We start from the raw sequence: 24878 nt of genomic DNA on the forward strand, positions 1-24878 counted from the left end.
GCCAACTTCGTGCAGTGCGATTACTGCCACATGGTTCTCGTATACACCCAACTCCATTCAACTCGCAGTGAAATTCACCTTTCCGCTACCACAGCCAAACACACAATGATATTGGTCGTTGTTTGATCCAACATTGCGGGGTTACCTTGCCAACCAGTGTTGCCATCCCTGTCTAAACTTTGTAACAGAATTTATGATATGACTAGGTAGCTTTTACATAATACGAAGCAGTATAAAGTGTAGACGTATTCTGTTGCCCAGAACAGGCCTTTTGCATGAGTTTATTAGCCTTAGTATGTCGAGAATATAATAAAGATGACTGTCTATAGATTGTTGTTGTAATTACGCGTCTGTTTGGATTTACTGATATTTTAGAACAGAACAACAGAACAGTTGTTTAGACTTAATGACGTATGGGGTGTTGTGAAGTGAGTACATTTTGGGAGGGATGAAATGTTTTTGTGGAAAAGTTGGGTAGGTTTGGATGCGATTTTAAATGCACGGACGATCAGAACTCAATCTGGATTCCAAAACTTGGTCCGTTGGACTGGAAAAAGTATTTCATTTCTAGGTTTATTATAGTTAAGGGGTGATGGGGACTTGTCCCTTTATATTGTTTCATGATTTATAAGTAGATATGAAAGGTTTTATTTTACTCCTTATGCGGTATTACGTAAAAGCCTCCCCGCTGCCATGCAGTGTTACGTGTCGAGGAATGAATTAAATGAAATCTTTGCTGATGGCGCAGTGGTAGCGTCGTCGCCTTGTAATCAAGGGGTCCCGGGTTCGATACCCGGTGGAGGCACAAGTGGTTCGGATCCCACTTTAAACTGTAGGTCCAGTCCCGATTAGCCTTACTGTGCATAAAGTGGACTTAAAACACCAAATCAACCAACCAACCAAATGAAATCTTTGAGCGGCTCACATCATGTGCGATAAACACCCCTCATCTAATAAAACACATACCTGTAAGCACATCGAATCCCATCGCCGTTGTTATCTAGTTCTGTGAAAACCGAAAATATGTATCTTAAGTACAGAGTGTTTCAAAAGTCGCGCAACCCAAACTTTGATCGCGTGTAACATGAAAACCGTAAGATATATTTACACCGGGTTTTCTGCATTGTAAAACCTCGCCCATTGAGATATTTTCCAATGCTTAACATTTTCAGTTTACTCCATACAGAAAATTCTATAAATTCATAACTGAAGTAAGTCAAGAGTTAATTTTGCTTTCAAGAAATGCACTTTTCGATGATAATAATATAAGAAATTTTGTAAGGGTCATAATTCGTCTGACGACTGACGCCATGTTAATCTGTCATTTGCGACCAATGTGAGTCAGGTACTGCATTTGATGGGTTTGGGAATAAAATATAAGGGGCTATGTCCAACGAGATAAGAAGGCAATATGTACGAAATTATTAATATGGAATTGTCGTCTATATTGTCTGACGACTATACAAAATCTTGACATGCAGTTGAAAGTGCAATCCGAACCACGGCACAGGCAATCAAACCCAGGATTTCTTGATTACAAGGCGACAGGGAGCTGTTTTGAAATTTACCTTATATTTTCATTGCAATTCTACGTGTCTGTTTTTAGTTGAGGAAATAAAAGTCAATATTTTAACAAGTTAATTCACATTTGAACGAAGAGCGAATAATAACCAGCTCACCTTATTATCATTTCAGTATGTTTTGTTGTGATTTCGCATATTATCTTTTCACTGTGACGTATTACTTTGATTAAAACAGTGCTCATGTATGTCACAACAACCCAACAAAAAATGTACCCAATAGCAGTGCGGGCATTAATAACAACACTAGGTTCATACTCGGCTTTGGTATCATGTATGTATCCCATCCTCATTGCATTTCATTGTGTATGACCTACTTTTCCATGTCATACAAGGTCAACTTGCCTTTAGCTAATTGGTATGTTGTGTAAATATTCTGTTGTGCAGCGCGCCCGAGAGGGAGAGAGACGAATTTTCAGGACGTGTTAAATATTGAATCATCATCACTTCCCCCTCTCTCGCTCTCTCTCTCTCTCTCTCTCTCTCTCTCTCTCCCTCTCTCATACTGTTTCTGGAATGAGCTGGTTTGGTATAATGCCAAAAAATGTTAGGTACGATTTTCGTTCGGTGGTGATGTAGTGGTGGTCTGAAATTGGCAGTTTGTTAAAAAGGTTCTGCGTGTTTGTGCTTTGCAAATCTGGTGAGAAGAAACGAACATACAACTCATTTAGTTGCTGAACATTTTTGGCATTTTTTAAAATTAGAAAAGTGTTGATTGTTATATTGTATTTTCTTTTAAGGAATCGGAAAGGCTAATAGGTACTCCTTTGATATTTATATGCATGTATTTTTTTGTTATTGCCCGTTGCTTTTCTGCTACCTTAGCCTAATTTTGCGACGATGTGGTGAGATCGAAAGTCGACCGACCACTTAACGAGCTCGGCCATAGGGTAATGGGGAGTCGACCTACATTTTAAAGCGAATCCGAACCACTACGCTATCGGGAAAGCCCTGTACAGTCTAAGTTGGGTTACTTTTAACTGGAGTTCATGTTAAAAAAAAACGTTCCATAATTATTTCCTGAGAGACAGCCGAAAATGTTCATTTATGCTTCTATAATGTTTACTTGTCATGTAAAGACCACAGTTTGTACCATTCCACCTAGTAATATGTAGAACGAGAAACAATTTTCAAATATGATTTATTGGAGTCAATGAGCCTACAAGGCAGTGCACTACTTAGTAGGACCTCTGAAAATATCGATATATCGAAATTAATACCGGTATTTCGATTTAGTGAAACCAGTCAGCATTATCGATATCTTTTCGTATTTCGGTTATGTTGGGTAATTCAGTTTATCTACATATACCGACACGCCATATTTTTTTACAGTCATATTTTTTATTAATAATTTTGTTATTAATACTAACATTAACTTTCATTGGGACAATCCTTTTTTTTTTTTTAAATTTAAGAATTTGGATGAAGCCTGATTGTGGTTAGGCGGTAGTATATTTACTGTAATTCTTAACTAACTTCTTTACCTCATCTTAGTCTTATCGAGTTTACTTTTTAAATGGGTTGGGAGACAATTTCTGTTCATATTTTTAATTATATTAATTTTGTAATTATTTAGCATTGTATAGACCGTATAAATATGATTTTTAAAGCTAAAATACACCAACCTGTATCCATGCTACTCGCTCATATGACAGTATTGTGTGTATATCTTTTTGACATGGCAACAAATCTTATTTCAGTACTGTTGGTTTGAATCAGAAAGCTCGTGTGGACTTTACAACAATGGATCACATATCATGCAACTGACATACTCATTGTTATACAAGAGAGGGTGGGGGTGGGGTCATCTAACTTCTTTACCGACGAAAAATAATCATCTCTCATTTTATGTTCCATCAGGAGTCATGATTCTGTGAACGCTCACTGTCATGCAGATGGCGCGCAAGTCGATTAGCATTCGTTGGATCGATGTAATATGCTTCTTTTCAAAATTTTCCTCCTTTTATATACAAAGGAAAGAAAATAGAGGATTTATGAAAAGAGGGGAAGCGCTGTAATGATAGCGTGTCTCGTCAGACATTTTTGACTCTGATGGTTCATTGTTTTCCTTTCCTTTGAAAGAGAAACGCACAGAACAGATGTTCCCCTTCCAATTATCGTGGTTGCTGCAAGCTTCACTGAATATGACTGGGCAATTATTGAAGCAAGTATGACTCTGTGATGCATTTGGCTACTTTTTTCCTCGTCGTCCTGTGCGTTCGGTCTGCTCAATTTTCTTACTTTTTCTGCTGACTTTTCCTCCCTTTTTTGGAATACTAATGAGTCTGGAAGCAGCAAGACGTCGGCGCTGATGGTCATTACGGAGTATCATACCGACGCAGGAGTTCAACTGATTGGCTTAATCGCTGCGTGATGACGTCATCTATTGTCCCATTTCTCCTTGTTATGTCACGGGCGTCTTCTCTCTTTTCCTGCCTTTTTTTGGTGTCCTCTCGCTAACAAACTGCGTTTGACACAAAGCGAGAGCGCAGGAATCAAGATTGTGTAGAGTTTGACACACACGTGCTTCTGAAACTGAAAAGCGTTAGTTTGAAATAAGTAGTTGAAATTCACTCACATGTCTGTTTTAATGCTTCATTGACAGACTGACTGGTGATTGATGGATTTGGTGTATTTTACGTCGGTTTTCTGCCACTTTTGGCTAATCGCAAAGATGAGGATGAGTGATGATATTCATGAAGGGACGCCTACAATGAACACCAATGCCCAGGCAGGGATTCGAACTAGGGACCCCTAGCGTTGCATCGCCCAGTGCTAACCACTCCGCCACGGAGATCAGATTTATGGTTGCATGTGCATAGTTCGCGCAAACTCGCTCCATATCTTCCTCACATTGTTGCCAAATTTTGTAAGGACACCCACGCGGACATGATGGTGACCACAGGTTTCTTTAACTTTTTTGTGAGGTAGATGAAGTCAAAGTTTCTTTCAGTTTGTCCAAAACTATATCTTGGATATGTTACAACGTTATTGACCATCATGATTAGTATGAATGGTGGATAGGTAAAATTATGCTTAGGATTCGAACTAAATGGTGCCTTGTAATCAAGGGGTCCCGGGTTCGATACCAGCTGGAGGCACATCATAGTGGTTCGGATCCCACTTTGAACTGTGGATCCAGTCTCAATTAGTCTTACTGTGGACTTAAAAACACCAATTCAATCAATCAATCGAACTAAATGGAGGGAAATTCACGAAATGGAGTATATTGTGAATAAGACGAATAAGTTACATGCAAAATTATGTTAGGGAACTCACATACGCAAACTTAATTACGTACTCAAGATGAAATAGATTCGTTTTCATGTAATGCAAAGGAGTAATCGACACGAATGAAACACATTCAAGTGTTAGGTAGTAGTTGTGGTATAAATAAGAGGATTGAATAGAACTTATTCACTCTATCTTAATCATGTTACCAAAAAATTTCAAAGTAAAGAATCAACGAGAATAGTTCCATGTCTTCGCTTCCAAATTTATACACAGCGTTGAAAGCTTCTTCAATGAAAGGTAGATAGAAACTTTTGTAAAATGAAATTTTTTCATGTTTCTGCCAGAGCCTAAATTCCTTGTGAAGATGGTCTAGAATTACTCTAAACGAATCCTCCTTAATGATACTAATAAAAGTAATTGGAGTTATGCACAGGTTAGCTAATAGGATCTGGACCAACAGTTTAAAGTGGGATCCGAACAACTATATGCCTCCACCGGGTGTCGAACTCGGGACCCCTTTGATTACAGAAGGTATTTGGAAGTATTGGTACTAGTAGAGATTGTTGCACATTGATTGTTTATCAGGAATTTAGTTCTTTTTCAGAAATGTGTACTTCAGACTGCAGATAATATTAAACTTAAGACATTTTGTCATTAATTAACTTCTCCAGTAGTATTCTTTCTCCAGGAAAACATTAACACTGGTCAAATCTACTAGAGCAATCTCTTTGTGCCCAACCGATTCAGAATCATTCTCTTACTTCCCGTACATGGATAATGGATAATAAACGTTTTCCTGCTCCCATAAAAATAGGCAATAATTAGGCTGGAGAGTTCAATGAACTAACCGATCTCTAACTACGCACTGGTAATGATCAGGCTTGAAAGTTCGTACGAACTAACCGAACACTGATCTGTGATGATTACTTCCCGTACATTTGCACTAGCTGGATAAACATATTTTTTTTAGTATATAGTAATGCATCAGTTTGTCTTCATGTAAGTCTTGTCACGTTGAAAAAAAAGTCGATATCAGTAGTATAAATTTGTGCATCTGACCACAACTCTGATTTCTTGACCAAACGACCGCAAAAAGTTGAAAAACTCACTTTCTCTCCCTGTTCCGTGCCTCATTTATTACGCTGACGATGTTTCACGGGCGCAAAAAGGCAGTGATGAGCGAAAGATGAGCTCTCATCCCCTCATCCTTCTCATCTTTCTCATTCTCTTTTTATTCTCTCATCTTCCTCTCATCCTCCTCTCATTCTCCCATCTTTCTCTTATCCTCTCATTTTTTTATTTTCTTATTTTCTTATTTTTTGAAAGATGAGTGCATCTTATCGTAATTTTCCAAGTCTGGGACCAAATGTTTATATATCATGACCTACGTAAACCTCTTTTCTCATTCTCTCATTCTCTTATTCTCTTATTTTTTGAAGGATGAGTGCACTTTATCGTAATTTTCCAAGTTTGGGACCAAATGTTTATATATCGTGATCTTCGTAAACCTCTCTTCTCATTCTCTTATTCTCTCATCCTCTCATTCTCTCATTCTCTCATTCTCTCTACCTTTAGAATATTGTCGTCAGCATTAGAGATGAAGTTGGAGTGCTGGAATCAACGGGGCCAAATGTTTATATATAGTGATCTTCGTAAACCTCTCTCTCGGGGGGGGAACGATGTGGCATATACACACGCGCGCGCTCTCATCTTCTCATTTTCTTATTCTCTTATTCTCTTATTTTTGAAAGATGAGTGTATTTTATCGTAATTTTCCAAGTCCGGGACCAAATGTTTATATATTGCGACCTACGTAAACCTCTCCTCTCATCTTCTCATCTTCTCATTTTTGAAAAATGAGTGCACCTTATCGTAATTTTCCAAGTCCGGAGCCAAATGTTTATATATATCGTGACCTTCGTAAACCTCTCCTCTCATCCTCTTATTTTTGAAAGATGAGTGTATTTTATCGTAATTTTCCAAGTCCGGGGCCAAATGTTTATATATTGCGACCTACGTAAACCTCTCTCTCGGGGAGGGAACGATGTGCCACACACATACGTGCGCGCGCTTATGTATTGTAACACAAACAAACAAACAAAATAATAATTGTTGTTTTTTAGGATACCTGGCCCCTATAACCTCGCCAGGGTGCGTGGTGCCCAACCAAAAATGTAAAAGGTTTTCTAACGGCTGCGGTTATAGATTACCGCACCTCTGTAGAGTTTCACGTGTTTTTTTTTTCCCCCAAACTTCCATGAAACCCTACAGAGGACCTTCGTAATGCATGCAACGTGTACTAACGACTCTAGGCCTCCCCCAAATCGCATTTCATACATACATACATGTAGAGGACCCGTGGCCCACCTCCCAAGAGGTTTGGTTAGCATGCAATAGATCAGTATGCTAGAAAATACAAAAAAAAGGGAGAAGAAGAAGAGAAAGCATTAACACTGCACCGCCGGTTAGCGTCATTAATTCTTCTTCTTCATTTTACCGCATACTTATCATCTTAGAAGGCTACGCTGTCAACTCCAATCAAACCACCATGCACCTCCAACAGGTATCAATCGAAACCTAGCACTTTTTTGATTACAAAGCAACAACGCCATCGGCAAGACATAATTACCAGAAAATAACTAAAACCGACACAGTGAGAGGGGTCTTCATATTGTAAGGCCAGTTCATCTGCTTGCTATTAAAAAAAATAAATGCCGAACCTTGCAGGACACCCGGGAAGCCTTGAACTGTTCTTGTTGAAACTAAGTGACACTGCTGTGAAGTAAGTCGCTCGATAGTTTTTTAGTATTCAGTTACCAAGCCCGTGGTAGCCATTCTAGGTAGTTGAGTCGATATTTCACTGGAAATAATGTGTTTGTCTATTGTTGAAAAAAAAGCAAGCTTCCAGTTTGAATGAATAAGCTATTTCGTCCACTCCTGTTGGGTCACCTAGCAAAAAGTTGAAAACAATTTCTTGAAGAGAAAAAAAAATACTGTTTCTTGTCACCAAGCGTACGTACATGAAGAATATGCATGAGTTGATTTATTTATTTCTTCTTCTCTCTTTCCAAAGGCATACGCGCTTCTTATTCAAAAACCGGAATATTTGTGCCTTTCGAATCGAATTTAAGGAGGGAGTTCTATGACAAACATCTACTGAAGTTTTTAAGATGAGCCCCGCAGAGTTTTTGCATGTCCTCTCCCAAGTTAGTGTCTCGTACTTGTGTTTTCGGTTTCCAGTATGGACAGGTTAGAAACAAGTGTAGTGAATAAGAATCCCTCGGGCCTAATCCTTAATATATATAATATTGTCATTATTATTCTGCTGAAAATAATGTTATGATAGCCGTCGCTATTTCAGAGTGGCAAATGTTTAACTCTATTAATTCTTCAATTTTATTTTAGGTTAGGCATATTCAACGAATTTTTTTTGATTACAATGCAACAATATTTTACATTTCAACATTTTCGTAGTCGTCTAAACGTTTGAGAAAACCTTTTTTTGGTTCAACGTTCGTTCGTTGAAACGTTTCAACGTTTATGCAGAAAGGTTGAAACGTATTGTCACGATTAGTCGAACATGTCGCGAAAGGCAAAATAAAAAAAAATAACTCCCAAATTCAAAATCGACCAAACAAGAGATAGTGAAAAAAAAACATGGAACCTTACAACATCCATTGAATAATCGACATTTTGCTGAAATGTCTCACGCGACGAAAAGACAAAAAAAAGAACATAAGAAAATTAATCGATGCGGACAAGATAAACGATGATCTAATCAATAACATTACAGCATTAAGTGCCATGCATTCTTTCCTCGTTCGTAATAAAATTTAACAAATTATAAAAAGGATAGCAATCCAACTTGTCATTTGACCTCCTTAGTGAAGTATGTTAAAAAAATATATATATATTGAAAATTTCCAGTTCGTTTCATTTCGCGATTTATCCTCATAGCCGCGATAAACTTAGGAGGCACAGGCTTGTATACATTCCATCTTTCGTTCGGAGGGACAAGGTAAACCGAGCACCTAACCAACCATTCAATGATAATAATATTCATGAATTTTTGTTTTGAATTGAGAAAGTAAAAAAATAATCACCTCCTTTAAATATCACATCTACTCTAAAGCATTTATTCGCTGTTCATATTTTCCGTCCTTGAATTCGAATGTATGTTTTGTCTAACAATTGATTAAATTAAGTACCGAACATTATCGAAAAGCAATTCTGAAAACATTATACTGAAATATTAACATTATAATAAGTGTCCTTCCATAGCCGTTTCAGTCTTCAAACTGCTTCCAACACTGCTTCTGCATACTTTTTCAATAAAATCAATTTACCGTACGCCCTGGCCCTTTGCAGATTAACGAAAAATCGTCTAAAGTTTGAAGTTGTGACCCTTTTCTATACCGTTGCAAGTTTTTTGTGGTTATTCAAAGTACCTCATTTTCGCATATTCAAATACACACCAGTGAAGGGAGTTCATGTCTCATTAGTGATTTTAAATTTGTATTTTTGGGACCATGCACACACTTCCTAACATTGTTGCTTTGTAGTCGATGAGTTGTGCGGGTACAGATGTGAAGTAGTTAATAAGACCCCACACAGACAAGCCCCCCCCCACCATTTCTTTCCGACATAGTTGTTGTTTTGTTACTAGAAAATTGTTATGATTACAGTACACCTGTATCAGTATAGAATAACATAGTGCCATTTTCTGTTTCTGTTGCCAGCAAAAGCAAATCTGCAGGTCACAGGTTCGAGAAACAAGACATTTTTTAAAAATTCTCCTGCGCATAATATGGACCACCTATAGCGATGATATAATATAGATCGTATTAACAAATATACTTCAAAGTTATGTAATAAGATTTTGGTTTAGTATTTAATCACAACAGCAAAACAAACTTCACAACTGAAGTTAAGTGCATTTTGCATACATGCAGAAACATAAATTTACGCCCCCCCCGAGGTGGTTGTTGGAAGACTATATACAATAAGACACACCGCCCCATTCTTTACAATAATAAAAATATTGAATAAGTAAGCAGTGGAGTAAAATCCTTTGTTTCATTTTGATGTGAACAAAAATTATAGTTGATCTGAACCCCCTTGTCCAAATGAAGAATAAGCTCCGGTCCCATCTGGAGACTGCAAAACTGATATGTATGTCTATTCAGAAAAACCCAAAAGTTTTAACATCCATGCACATTACCGTACTGTGGCTGTTGCGCCCCACACCCATGTGTAATGTTTTATTTCTCTTGTTGGCTGAACGCGAAGATGCTCGAGACTGCTTTCAAAAATTATTTTCGGCCTCGCTTCACGATACAGCCGTATGCATGTAAAACTAGTATATCACACACAGGCAGAGAGGCAAAAAGTAACATTTCTCTCTTTCCCTCGCTTTTGCCCATCTTCCAGTGTTCGTCTAGATAGCGTGACTAGCAAAAATATTGAAATCAAAATAAGAATTATCCGTTATGGTCTCCCTCCCTTCTTTGCATGCATGTTGCGCTGACATGTAAATAAGCGCTATGCTTTAATAAAAAGAACAACCATTGTACAACTGTATAGGTTCTCGTCCATCTCATGCCAGGGACTGGGTATATCTTGTATACAGTTTATAGTGGCATCATATTCCTTCACCAGATATCAAACTCGAGAGACTTGCAAAACAGCTCAGGTTATAACTTACTACGAGGTCTGTTTTTTTAAAAAAATAATAATCGTCAGTCCATATGACAATACTTGCTGTTTAACTAACAGTATTCGAATCTCTGAGGGGCCGGGGCATTCCACATTTACCTTTGCTAGAAAGCGCAGTGCAATAAATGTTCTTTTTAAGTTATGCAATAATTTTGACATTATATTCATGTCCATTCCCCAAGACTAGATTTATATACACAACCAACTCGCTCTTGCAATATATTATCTGATGCGACATTGTGAAAGGTTCTCGTATGTTCGCGAAACAGGAAATACACGTCATAGCTTCCGTGAATCGAAAGCAAGGTTACTGGGGGCACGCAAAATACCGTAAGAAGAATTATATATTCCAAATGCAGGCATCATCATTTTTCTCTTGCACAAATAGAATAATCGGGCTGAATTTCCAGTCTAAAACCACCATGTTCTGGCAGCAAGTATCAAAAACCTGTGGTAATTTTATTATATGATAGGAGGTGAGTGAAATGGTTGTTGCAAGTTATCTTTTAAACCCAGTACGTGTGTAGGAAAAACTGCGTATAAGCTGTATCACACTCTCTCTGTCTGTGTGTCAGGTGGTCGTGTCGTTCGCTAGTTGTATGTCACAGCTTAACCCGTACTAGGTAATATTTTTACATGAGGTAAGTTGGCATACTCTGGTAGGGTATATGTTTCAAGCCTCTAGCTGTAGAGCCTATTTGCAAAAAAATAAGTTTGGTAACACTACTCGTCGAAAGCAGCTCAAACAGTGTTGCTAGCTGTAGGTTAATTTTCCCCGTTATACAATTGCAAGAGGTGAGTTGCTTATAGCCTATCTGGAAGGCTTGGTGTGTGTGTGTCCATGGCTTATGTCGTAGGTTAATAAAATTTGCAATAAATCTTGTATGTGTTGGCAACCGTCAGCCCTTACATGTGATATAGCAGCCTTACTTATTGTAAGACATAGTGTGTATGTATGAGTGGGGGAGGTTAGTTTAGTTCACGATAGATCGACCTGTCACGCTATGACCAATTTCTGCTTTTGAGTCACCTGTAAGGCTATATGTGGGTAGGTGAGGGAGCTTAGTTTAATTCACGATAGATCACATTTTAAATTTGCTCACTCTCTCTGTGTCTGTGTGTCAGGTGGTCGTGTCGATCGCTAGTTGTATGTCACAGATTAACCTAGGTAATATTAACTGTACTTCAAAAAATAAAATTGTGTGTATCTCATGTCGAACTAGAAACAAAAAAATCAAACATTAAGCATGCATGCAGATTAATTAAGCTGTAAATTTAAAATTTGGCCTCCCCCAAATCGCATTTCATACATACATACATGTAGAGGACCCGTGGCCCACCTCCCAAGAGGTTTGGTTAGCATGCAATAGATCAGTATGCTAGAAAATACAAAAAAAAAAGGGAGAAGAAGAAGAGAAAGCATTAACACTGCACCGCCGGTTAGCGTCATTAATTCTTCTTCTTCATTTTACCGCATACTTATCATCTTAGAAGGCTACGCTGTCAACTCCTATTTGTAGGTTAGCCTCGCCTCTGAAATATCATATGGCAATTTTTTTAAAAAAAACAAAAAGTTTGTGAAGCAATCAGATGCTGTCGAAACATCAAAAACACATACACACACACTAGAAAGAAAGCATGCAACTTTATTTGTAACACACACACATACATTCTCCATCTTCATCAAGAAAATATTAATAATAAACATAATTATTTTTATCTATATCTCACAATAAAACTCTATATCCAAAAATATCACAACATCAAAATAACACTAGAGTCGTTAGTACATGTTGCATGCATTACGGAGGTCCTCTGTAGAGTTTCATGGAAGTTTGGGGGAAAAAAACAAACACGTAAAACTCTATAGAGGTGCGGTAATCTATAACCGCAGCCGTTAGAAAACCTTTTACTTTTTTGGTTGGGCACCACGCACCCTGGCGAGGTTATAGGGGCCAGGTATCCTAAAAAACAACAATTATTATTTGTTTGTTTGTTTGTGTTACAATACGGAAATAATAAGAGGCATACGCACGCGCGCACGTATGTGTGTGGCACATCGTTCCCTCCCCGAGAGAGAGGTTTACGTAGGTCGCAATATATAAACATTTGGCCCCGGACTTGGAAAATTACGATAAAATACACTCATCTTTCAAAAATAAGAGGATGAGAGGAGAGGTTTACGAAGGTCACGATATATATAAACATTTGGCTCCGGACTTGGAAAATTACGATAAGGTGCACTCATTTTTCAAAAATGAGAAGATGAGAAGATGAGAGGAGAGGTTTACGTAGGTCGCAATATATAAACATTTGGTCCCGGACTTGGAAAATTACGATAAAATACACTCATCTTTCAAAAATAAGAGAATAAGAGAATAAGAAAATGAGAAGATGAGAGCGCGCGCGTGTGTATATGCCACATCGTTCCCCCCCGAGAGAGAGGTTTACGAAGATCACCATATATAAACATTTGGCCCCGTTGATTCCAGCACTCCAACTTCATCTCTAATGTTGACGACAATATTCTAAAGGTAGAGAGAATGAGAGAATGAGAGAATGAGAGAATGAGAGGATGAGAGAATAAGAGAATGAGAAGAGAGGTTTACGAAGATCACGATATATAAACATTTGGTCCCAAACTTGGAAAATTACGATAAAGTGCACTCATCCTTCAAAAAATAAGAGAATGAGAGAATGAGAGAATGAGAAAAGAGGTTTACGTAGGTCATGATATATAAACATTTGGTCCCAGACTTGGAAAATTACGATAAGATGCACTCATCTTTCAAAAAATAAGAAAATAAGAAAATAAAAAAATGAGAGGATAAGAGAAAGATGGGAGAATGAGAGGAGGATGAGAGGAAGATGAGAGAATAAAAAGAGAATGAGAAAGATGAGAAGGATGAGGGGATGAGAGCTCATCTTTCGCTCATCACTGCCTTTTTGCGCCCGTGAAACATCGTCAGCGTAATAAATGAGGCACGGAACAGGGAGAGAAAGTGAGTTTTTCAACTTTTTGCGGTCGTTTGGTCAAGAAATCAGAGTTGTGGTCAGATGCACAAATTGACACTACTGATATCACTATTTGCTTTCTGTTATTTCAAAGTTAATGTATTGCATAAGAGATAACAAGACTTTATGATTTTGCGCCACAAAACACTACAAATAAAAACATTCAATTAAAGTTAGGATGCCAACACCATCTATCGGTCGATGTTTAAATAAATACGTTTCGACTACAAGGTGATTGTGAAAAATTCTTATTTATACGAGGTTTGTTCTTTTACAGATGGCGGATACCTGTTGGACACGCTCCCCACCAGCGACCCGGACCAGATACCGCTGCCTGTGTTCCTGGAGGAGCCCGTGGACTCTTACGTCATCAAAAACAAACCGGCCACGTTGCAGTGCCGCGCGGCGCATGCGCTGCAAGTGTTCTTCAAGTGTAACGGGGAAGTTGCCAGGGCGAAGCAATCTTCGCTGCAGGACTTCGTTGATCCGATGACGGGCATTCGCCAGATCGAGGTCAAACTGAACGTGACCAGGAACGACGTGGAGGAATATTTTGGGAAGGACAAGTTCAAGTGCGAGTGCATCGCCTGGTCCAGCAAGGGGCAGGTCAGGAGCCATCCGGCCATCGTGGACGTTGCATGTAAGTACTGTCTCTTTCATTGGTTGTCTTTCTGAATGAAATTACACTATACAGCTCTGGAGAAACGCGAGAGAAAGTGATAGATGTGGTCAATTCTTGTAAGGAGACCGGCTTCGAAAAGACAGTCAGTGGTGGTCGGTGGGGAATTTACTTCGCAAGGGAAGTTCAGAAGGGGACACGAGCAGGAGGGGGCAGCTGAGACATAAAAATGTAGTTACGCCGTAAACCTAGTCCCGGGCAATTGTCCATCTTTTGGGAATAGAGAAGGTACTGCTGATAGTTTCGGAGCCTTTACAGGGGAAAAAAATGTAATTCCGTTGGCAAATACCGCGTTTCGGAAGAGAAGTTTTCATGCTATTGTTGTTTATTTATTTATTTATTTAGCAAAAGATCCTTAACAGAACCAATAGTTCCAATTACAAAGAATCATATTAAAAACATTTATAATAAAGATTAAATATACATTTTGAAAATTACAAAAATACAAAACTACAGAATTACAATATTACAAAATACAAAGCAAAATCTAAAAAACAAAGATAATAAGATAAAAATGGCAGTAGGTATGTTACACAAAGTAACAAAACAAAATACAAACACAATATAGTACAATCACAACAGAGTACTACTGCTAAATACTTTCAGATACAAACATATTATACATCGCACAATAGTCGATGAACACTAAGATTAATTACACAATTTGTACAAATATCAAATCCATATAAGAGTAAATAAGGCATGACTTTAAATACTTAGTATCGATAAAAATAATATAATACAAACATAGCTTCAATCAAATTTACTGTGAATTTAAATGATTAGGCAATGACAATATATGTTTTTTATGTTGCCCATTGATTGTTGAAAATATACCCACGCGCCAACATAAGTAATACTATACACGCTATATTCTTTCCTCCTTTACAAATTATCTTCAGAACAGTGTCACCAGAAGAATAGGTACTTGGCATTTGCAGCTAGGGACAGACATAAAATCTGGATAACGGATATCTGGATTTCAAATTATCCGATCAGTTTCGGATGCAGCGGATAATCCGAATATCAGGATAATCCTGATATCCGACTAATATGGTTAATCCGGATATTCGGATGATCCGTGTATGCAGATTGATATTTACTTTTTCAAGTTCAAAAGTTCTTCTGGTGAGAATGGTTGCGGAAAGTAAGGAAATAAAAACCAATCAAAGGTTTCTCATCTTGCTCCCTCGGAAGCACCAAAACGAGTCGATCGATCTAAGCCGTCCTTCCCACATGCTGAGCGATGCAGAGATGTGTTTTAAGCAAATAAAAGTATACATTTAAATAATATGCGGTGAATCCGTACAACGGATAAGAAATAAAACTGGATTTGGTTATCTCTAAATTCGACTACTAAGTTTTGAAGATGTTTTCCAGGAGACAATGTAAAGCACTCGAAAAAAAAAAATAAACTTTTCATGCGTTTGATGAGCCGCAATAGAACGGTGTATTGAGAGCACTTTTCTATTCTGTTTTTGAGAGTAGCTTTCTATCGTAATAATAAGCTTAAAGCTTGCCTTCTACTTTTTAACCGAATCGGTAACGTCCCAGTTGTACTTCTACCACAAGCAGCATTCACTTATTTCTCAGTCTTTTTTTTTTTTAATACATTTCCGAGTAATTTCCACGACATTTTAAATGAAGATCTTACGCTAAGAATCGGCATGTTTTTGTTAATAAAGAGAAAATTCCGAGACGCTTATGTACTTGTTGGAGTTGGAACTGGCGTCCTTGCACATGGAAATGCAGACTTTCTGGGTCGATAGTTATGGAGGCAGAGACACAGAGGGAAAATACTGCAACGCAGAGAGGAGGTTTGAAGCGGACAGCTTTTCGAGTGACCCAGATGCAATACACGCAGCTCAGCGGCCACAGTTGAAATGTATGCGGAAAACCGCAGATTTTTATCCAAGCCGTGGTTTCCAACACCAGAACCGCCCCAGCCTCTGTTTCGAATGTGTCGCTGAGGAGGAAATTGGACACTAGCGACCAGGAGCTCGGGAATTGAAGCTTTTTCCGACTCTCACATTTAGCTCTTCTCCAACTGGAAAATTCAATGTTTCTATAATTTCATCTGCCACAACGTTTACATGAAAAATTGACAGAATGGACATACTACTCGAATAAAAATAATTAAGTTTCTTTAATGCAGAATAAGGGCATGTGTTGATGCATAGGCTACAGATTAGAAAAATGTTACATCGGAGTCTTCCGTATAGTTGGCACAGTCTCAACACATGATTCGATAATATATAAACCATCGATATATCCCAAGGAAACGGTGAGAATTATAACACACCCGACATTTACGTAATGAATTGGATGTTGGACGTGCTACGCGTATCAAATAAGGATTTTGAAACCCTGTTTAGTTTCTTGTGTAACTTGTATATGGTCGGTGTTGACATTCTGTAAGAGTTGAAAAGCTCTACATATTTCAAGTTAAGCCTATCGTAGTGCAGGCCTATTTGTATTTGTAGCACCATTCTCAAAACCACTGACAAACCAAAGAGACATCAATTATTTTGTGTCAATGCAAGGTAGCCGTAAGCTGAATTTATCTCCTATCTTCCTTCTTCTTCTTCTATTGGCTCACACCACCTTTAAGCGATTTCTAGCCAAAGGTTCTGAATACTGATTTGAATGTATTTGTTCTTGTTCCAAGCACAGTAATCTGCATGCTTATTCACTTTCCTCAAAAAATTACATTCTCCATTGTCATTTTTTCAGTATTATAGACCTTTGGTATCGTTTGTTCTAGGGGTTATGAGCATGTTTATATTGTAAAGTTATGTTTCCGGGCAAATCTATACAAGATCCACCTAATCTTAGTTTGGGGTTCCTGTCTTCCTACACAAGAAAAAGTGCACTCCAATCTGTTGGAGTCTGTGTCCAGATTTTTATCGCATCTAACGCTTATGAGGGGAGATATATCGGTACCCACAACTAGCCCCTCTTGAGAAATGCTGACGATTCTAATTCTAAAGACCTGACCTCATTCAAGCTCAAGCTATGAACATTGTCAGAGTCCGCCACTGATTGCTGGTCGGAGCAAGTCCTGGAAATGAACGGCAATGCTTTATCATTTCGACGGAACCTTGCACGTCCCGTATAGTCAGGTTTCACCGTATCTCCAGTAAATTCACATCCCATCGTCGGGTACCAAATGTACATCTACCACCACTATTGGTGTATAAGAAGGCCTGAGCAGATGGATATGGGCAGTTTTCGTTGAAGTGTGTATACGTCGACGAGAACGTGCAAAAGGAGTAAGAGAAGTTATGAGTATGTTCCAAATTCCAGGAGAACTGTACCCTTATTCCTTGAAAACTCGAAGGTTAAGCTGAACAGGAATGAATTGTAAGGTAATAGAAACTCCTCCATCTACTCTTTCTTATTATTTTTTTGTCAAATTCGTCACATCTACCAAAGTGACAGTTCACATATTCGGTTGGTGTTTTCTGCTTGTGAGGACAACAGTTTGTCAGAATTTTCCACCGATGTTTGTGTCCTGTTATTGCACTCTTCAGTAGCAGCGCGCTACGGCGCCAGGGGTCACGGGTTCGAATCCCGGTGTGGACATGTGTGTTCTTTGTAAGTGTCCTTTCATCATATCATCATTCATCCCCCATATCATCACTCATCCCCATCTTCGCTATTAGTCAAAAGTGACAGAAAGCGAAGTAAAATAAACAAAATAAATCAAACTGTTCAGTACTATTCTCCACCCACTGTAAGAACGAAGTTTAAGTAAACATATCCACGTGACTTCTGATAAATATTTCCTTTCTTGTGTTTTTTCGCACATGAATGACATGTCCTCATACTACAAGGTTCGCAGTCTCAATATAGCAGCTACGTTGGCAAGATTTGTGTACATTTGCCATTCGAACAACCAATAGAATTTCTCGGAACCCCGTGTTTATATACAAGTATATATACACACTGACTTCGTTTGCACAGTGGACAGGCCATAGATGCTCAGTTCTCAACTCAGAAGCAGAAATGGATGAAGAGTTTATAAAATTTCGAAAGTAAAGGTTGAAAAAAAAACGGACTATGTCATCCAGGACGCTGGTCACGCCACCACTTCTCCTGGAGGGTGCTGACATCGACAATGCCGCGAGAAAGAATCCCAAGCAGTGTATAAAAACGACACAAGGAGTCGTTTACTATTTGTATGCGGCCCGTTTGCTGCATGGTGGTCAATCTGTATGCTCCTCAGCGCCGTCCCACGCAGCAGCGAGTACCAAAACCTCCTGGTGTCGGCGCGAACGGACGTCTTTATCTCCGGAGGCCTTCCACCTACCACATGGGAGACTTTTATGTCCCTCAGGATGATGGACGACTCCAACGTGACGCTCCCCAAGAAGCAGGAAGGAATTGTCTTCGGTGCATGCTGGTTCTTTTACCTTGGGCCCCCCTTCTTTTCGTGGGAGCCCCGGCTCGTGCTGATGGACCATCCTCCGGGGGAGATCGATCGTCCTCGTGATTGATCGGCTCCTGCATTTGATTCATGGCGTGTCAGAAACCAGGAGGACTAATTGATTCCACTTCTGACCACCAACTATCTCTCTGTCGTCCGCAGAAAGGTGGTTTGGCGATCACGTGGTTGCTCTATCGAGAGTAATTAATTTAAAAGAATTAGCGGGTGATTCTCCTCCCTGGAAATCAGGGTTTGCTTAAGCAGGTGGAGCCATTACCAAAATTTATCAACGACACTGTGACGTAAGCTGGTGGATGATAGTTCTCCAAAAACGTTCCTAATTTATTTGTTCACAGTACAAGGAAACAGGAGTTTCAACAAACAATAAACTGACAGTTTTTGCGCAACTGGTCTCAAGATATCCGGATAGCGATTAAATGTGTGTTAGGTGCGGAGATACGAATTAAATCAGTGGCGCAACACGCACACACACATCTCAACATATCCTGAAAATATTCACATCTCACACACATCTATAATTTTTAATGGTCTCTTTGGCGCTAAATTTACCCTTATCCCCCTTAAAAAGGACCTCGCTCCCCTTGAGAAAATTTGTATACATTTTTGGCCTTGAGGACTAAAAGCCACTTTTATGGACCACTTTTATGGAATAACCACAATCAGCTCATGGAGCCAGTGCCTTCTAAGAACGAGGCCTATATAGAGACTCTTTGTTTTCAACGTTATTGATCGCAACATGCTATCACCACAGACGCAAATGTATGTTGAAGAGGAGGAAAACAACATACTTTGAACGTAGTATTGCTTGTGTGTGTTTATAAAGTGCAGTGTTTGTTTAAGTCCGCTTTATGCACAGAAAGAGTAATGGGGTCTGTACCTACAGTTTAACATGTGGGATCCGAACCACTGTGCAATGTTCCTCCACCGGGTATAAATACAGATAAAGGTATATCAGCAGATCTGGAAGGAAGGCAGGAAACCGGTGTACTGACCTCCTGCTGAGAATCCCCATTCGCAAGTAGTTTTATAATAATCCGCTAAGAGACGCTGAGAGGCACTACTCGCAATCTTGCTTCCACTTATTCTAAGAAACAGAACAAGAGATGGCACTGCTAAATTTCAACAGCTGTCAAGCCTGACGTCACCTTTATCTGTGGTATAAATATAATGTGACTGTGAAGGCGATATTGTTTTCCGATTCACAATCTAACAACGATGACGTAGCATGAAAACAAGAATCTGCACAGGCGTTGATGTAAGAAATTGGTACGTAACGGACTGATGTGTGTGTGTGTGTGTGAGTGTACTTAACTACAAAAGTTGAAAATATTTTTCTTAGCAATGAACGGTAACAGATAAACCGTGAGTTTAGTTTCGAACGTTGTTAAGATCAATTTCTGCGACAGAGACACTGACTGAATTCCACGAATAGAAAACTCCATTTCTTTTTGCCTTTTGAAGCGTCACAGCAACAGACAGGAATCGGCGATTTTCAACAAAACCCTCCTCCCGGCGGAAATGCCAGGAAAGAAAGAGGACAATAGATACACGCAGAGGAACCAAATTCACAAAGCAAACAGAAATTCAAGGAATGGCAGAACGCCGCGTGTTCTATAACGAACAGAACGGAAGGGTTATTCCCGTTGGAAACATCGAAGCCCGTTCAAAAGAAAGTACAAGGAAAGGAACAAACTTAAAAACATGCATAAAAAAATAATCGTGGAAGGGGGAAGGAAAGAGAGACAAAGACAAAAGGAGGGAGGACGCAACGGAAGAATTTCCAGCATTCGTTTCGAGGTGCATTCCTTGCGCGTGGCCGGAACGAAATTGTGCGAGACGCGTGGTACTTTTGTAAAGGGAAGGGAGCACACCTGGACGAGGGTGGGGAAGAGATAGTTTCCGCGATTTAGCGAGGAAACTTTGGAACAGTGTTGCCAGGTTCGAGTAGTTTTTGCTGGATGCACACACATTGTTTCATTGCTGTTAGTCTTTCTCAGTAACAATGCCTCTCCGTGGCAAAAAGTCGCGGTAACTTCTCAAAGCCTGAAAAGATAGCACGCTTACAAGTCCCGGGAATCTCTGGAGCAAGCGAACGAAAACAAGTCTCTGCGCAAGTAGTGACTCGAGACGGCTCGACCAATGAACACACGTGAGAGGGAACGGGATTTCGTGGAGGGGGAGCGACTGCTCTACGGGCTATTTGTAGCAGCGTGCACCACTCGCTTTCTCTCCTCCTCTACCTTTATCCACGGACTTGCTCCAGAGAAAGAGATGGAGGAAGTTCATCTCCTGCTTTCCTAACTTCTACAATAGTTTCATGCATGCGTTAACCTCAACCATGACTCAAGGCATCATGCTCATTCCAGGACTCCAGGTACGCAGGTAACAATTCATTCATAATTTGGCATAATCTAAATTTCAGCACAGTACATTTGCTACCTACAGTCTAAAATATCCTCCAGGGATGATATCAAGATGAGATGAGACTTCGCACAATCTCGTTTCGCCTCGCAAATGAGAAATCATGGTAGTTCTCTGTCTGGACTAGATTTGAAAATACCTGTTCCGGTCTTACATTTATCTCGCTGCCTAAATTCCAGTCTATCTCGAAGGACGTATCGATATCTGAAGTTTGATTTGGTTTTGATTTTTGCTGTTACCGCCGCTTTTCGGCCACTTTTGGGAAATCGCGGCGACGAGGATGAGTGACGATATGATGAAATTGACGAAGGGACACTCACAAAGAACACCATGCCCATTCCGGGATTCGAACCCAGGCCCCCCTGAAGTCATAGAGCGCTGTGATAACCACTACGCCACGGAGGTCAGCTCGATATCTGCCTCGAAGCGAAAGTCTCTATTCTTGAAACAGTAGGCACAGAAAGCAAAGAACTAAGTAACAAGTTACATTTTTTCACTTGGAACGAACAAATCCAACCAAATCAGACAGGGAAAAGCCCAATTTGGACATTCGAGACGAGACCCTCAAAAACACTGGCATATTTGCTCGTGAACGTGACCCATACAGGAAATGTTAACTCTAGACGACGTCAAGAACATGACAGGCTTTCTCGTTGAAGTTCCAACCCGACTCGCATCACCTCGGCACCAACCAATCATATTCGTGATGCCGAAGAGCCTATGTTCTATTAAAATATTCGCTCAAGTAAGATGATACTCAAGATTGGCCAGCATACTCTAAGAGTACCACTAAACGTATCTTTTTTGCAGTAAGGTATTTGGAATACCAACGTGCTTTTTCGATAAGACAGTCTTTTTTTAGTCTGGTAAAAAGTTTAACCAGACCTGCACTTGAAAAATTCGCAGAATTCCGTAGCGGAGGCAACGTCTGAAAAAGATTAAAAAATGATCATTTTCCGACTGGAATTTCCTCCGTATGCAGTGGCAACGTTGCGGAAGGTCTGCTCCAGAGGGAGGGAGATTCCTCGGACGGATGCTGCCGAGGGAGACGGGTTTGCGTCCGCCTTTGAAGTTAAGCTCGCGGGTGAGTTGTGAAAGAGTGGTTCCGGGGGCAGAAGATTGAGAGGACGCGGCTCGCTTCTTCCAAAATTAGGGAGAGAGGCCGAAACAGGGAAAGAGAGAACTTCCTTCAGAATATGGCTAAGGAAGGGACAGCAGTAAATGTGCGTAAAGGATAGGGATGAGAAGAGTTTAGGTTCATGCGAAGCAGTGTTGCAACTTTAGGCTAGACTGTTGAAGATGTAACTGGGCGCATGGATATTGGTTATTGCAGGTGGCTACCGTGAGCCACTAAAGGGAATATGACACTGAAGGTGGCTCGAACCAAGGATCGATCAAGGATACATCGATCTCGAGCAAGGACACATGAATTATGGCTTTTAAAACGACCTCAGTAACGATATACATGGCGATTGATTTGAAACGCAACTAAGTGTCCGCAGCTCCGGATAAGTCTCGCCAAGGTCAGCCGTTGTGGCCAAGCACGAACTCATGACGGTTGCGCGGTCAATAAAATGCCGTGAATATTTGCCCATTTTTGACGATTTGAAAAGACTCTCTAGACTATATCTTTCAAACTCTGGGAACGAAAGCTACATGAGTGAAAGGGTACCGTTTGTGCTACGAATAATAATAATACAAGAAGGTAATAACATCTTTTAAATAGAGGGCGTGCTTAATAAGTGTCAGAAAAGAGGGATCAATTTTGTGAGCACTATAGCTACCGTAAATATCTAGATTTTGAGATGATTTTTTTACACCAGCTACACACTTTTGAGGATTGATCTGGTATTGCATTTGATTAAAATCAACCAACGCGTTGCAATATTGCAGGCGAACAAAGCAATATACTTGCACTTGTAAATACCATGGAGCATTGATTCAAAATTTCAGAAAAATGGGAAAGTTTTTTTTGGACACACATATAACCCAACCATACCAAACTTAAGAAGACAAAAGAAGTATAAGTATAAATATTAAAAACTATACTTTTAGTGGATCATTTCTACTTGTTGCTGGGTTGCAAGTCTGTCAATTATTAAATTAGAAAAATAGAATGAGAAATATAATCAAAAACCATTTCTAGAATTGAGAAAAAGCCCCTACTTCAGTTTTCCGCTGTTGTCATTTCTCAACCCTTCTTTTCACTGTTCATGTTTTGGCGTAATCTCCTTGACTTTCTTATTCCCATTTAGACTTTCTTATAGACACCTGGTCGTTTTAATGGTGATGTGTCGCAATTGACCTTAAGACGATAAAAAGCGATATTTGAAATTTCCAGCTCGTTGCTGGATGGAGTTCTGAGTTAATTTTTAATTAACCACCGTATCGTGGGAGATTTGAAACCCGACACACACAACTAGTTACTATATTGTATACCATGCGAGGATTTGTGCTAATTACAAAAGAATCATGTTGTCCTTCGTGTTGTTTATTGTTGAATGTAGATGTCAGCAGAGGAAGGTAGTGGTTAACGCTGTCGCTTTGTAAAAGGGTCCAGAATCCCAGTGCGGGTAGAATATTGTCTTGCGGACCCATGTTAGACTGTACGCAAAGTCTCGTTCGAATAGTCTCTGTGAGGATAAGTGGTCTTAAGAAATCAACTTTCCCAATAGCAGAGGCTGATGTGAGCTTGGATCCCAACTCCACAGGACGGATCTCTACTGGTCTACCCTTATACATTATCGTTCACGGATATATTTAAATGTTCTTTGCCATCTTCTTTAAGTATATACTCTCATGTCGTGTTTGCATCAAACAGTTCTTGCATACCAAGAACCATCAAGTTCCGCTGCAGTGGTCTTAGTCACAACCATTTCCTACCGGATCCATTGGTGACACCCTGATGAGGATCGCAACACTGCTGTGGAGATGAGGGGATGCTGGTGGAGAATACTTCTTGTTCTAAAATTATCGGGGGAAGAGGAAAAGGAATGGAGCGCAGACGTTTGCTACTCCACAAATGGGATAAAAGCACGCCCTCCGATGACATGACACTTTGTCTTGCACGGCCCGGTCGCAGGAGCTGAAGAAATTAAGCTCCCTCAATGACTCTTCCCTGCGTTTTATATTGCAGCATCACGTTCCACGATGGCTGGAACAGCGTAATAACTCAGAGGAGCATTTTGTTCTTCTGACTCTCCAGAACATGATTTTGAAAGTGTACAAGGCGGAGGGATTCCGCCAGAGATAATGTTATGGGAGACGCGAGAGGGAGAAGGAAAAAACCAACTCCGACGCTCTCAGAGGAACAAACTTGGCTCTATTTCTGTGACCTAACCCCGCTGGCAATAATTCGGTCGTCTCGGGGGCCTTAAGTTAAATGAGGCGCTCGCATGGTACAAATTTCAGTCTGTAGTGATAACACGGGATATTCCGGTACATCTCTTCCTCTTTTTTTTTTTTGCCGCATATCGGGTTTGGGTAGTGCTTAACGGCGGTAAAAACAATGTATGAACAATAAAACACAATGTATTGCATTCTGTGTGGGTTCGACATTTAATTATATTTATTTCATTTTTCATGTCGGATAACACTGCTGCTACCTGATAAGCATAGAATTCTAGGGACTTCGTTCCTAGGGGATCCACATTTGCACAATTGTTCGAATTCCAATTTACTTTAAGGGTTGAGGCCTCCCTATTTGCGCAGTGGTAGCGTCTGTCGTCTTGTAATCAAGATATCCCAGGTTCGATGCCCGGTGGGGCCACATAGTGGTTTCAGA

At 39.8% G+C, this 24878-nt stretch overlaps 1 protein-coding gene across 3 annotated transcripts in view; it reads left to right on the top strand.

The window, feature by feature from the left end:
* Window positions 1-24878, top strand: part of LOC145978400 (netrin receptor UNC5C-like) — a 546350-nt gene that overhangs the window by 175313 nt on the left and 346159 nt on the right. For all 3 annotated transcript variants that reach the window (XM_083111023.1, XM_083111028.1, XM_083111032.1), the window contains exon 4: window positions 13822-14184. In XM_083111023.1, coding sequence (XP_082967149.1) covers window positions 13822-14184 — 363 coding nt within the window. The remainder of the gene's footprint in view (window positions 1-13821; window positions 14185-24878) is intronic.

Source organism: Lepisma saccharinum, chromosome 1 (genome assembly GCF_977018435.1).
Source record: "Lepisma saccharinum chromosome 1, izLepSacc3.1, whole genome shotgun sequence".
Classification (NCBI taxonomy): domain Eukaryota; kingdom Metazoa; phylum Arthropoda; class Insecta; order Zygentoma; family Lepismatidae; genus Lepisma; species Lepisma saccharinum.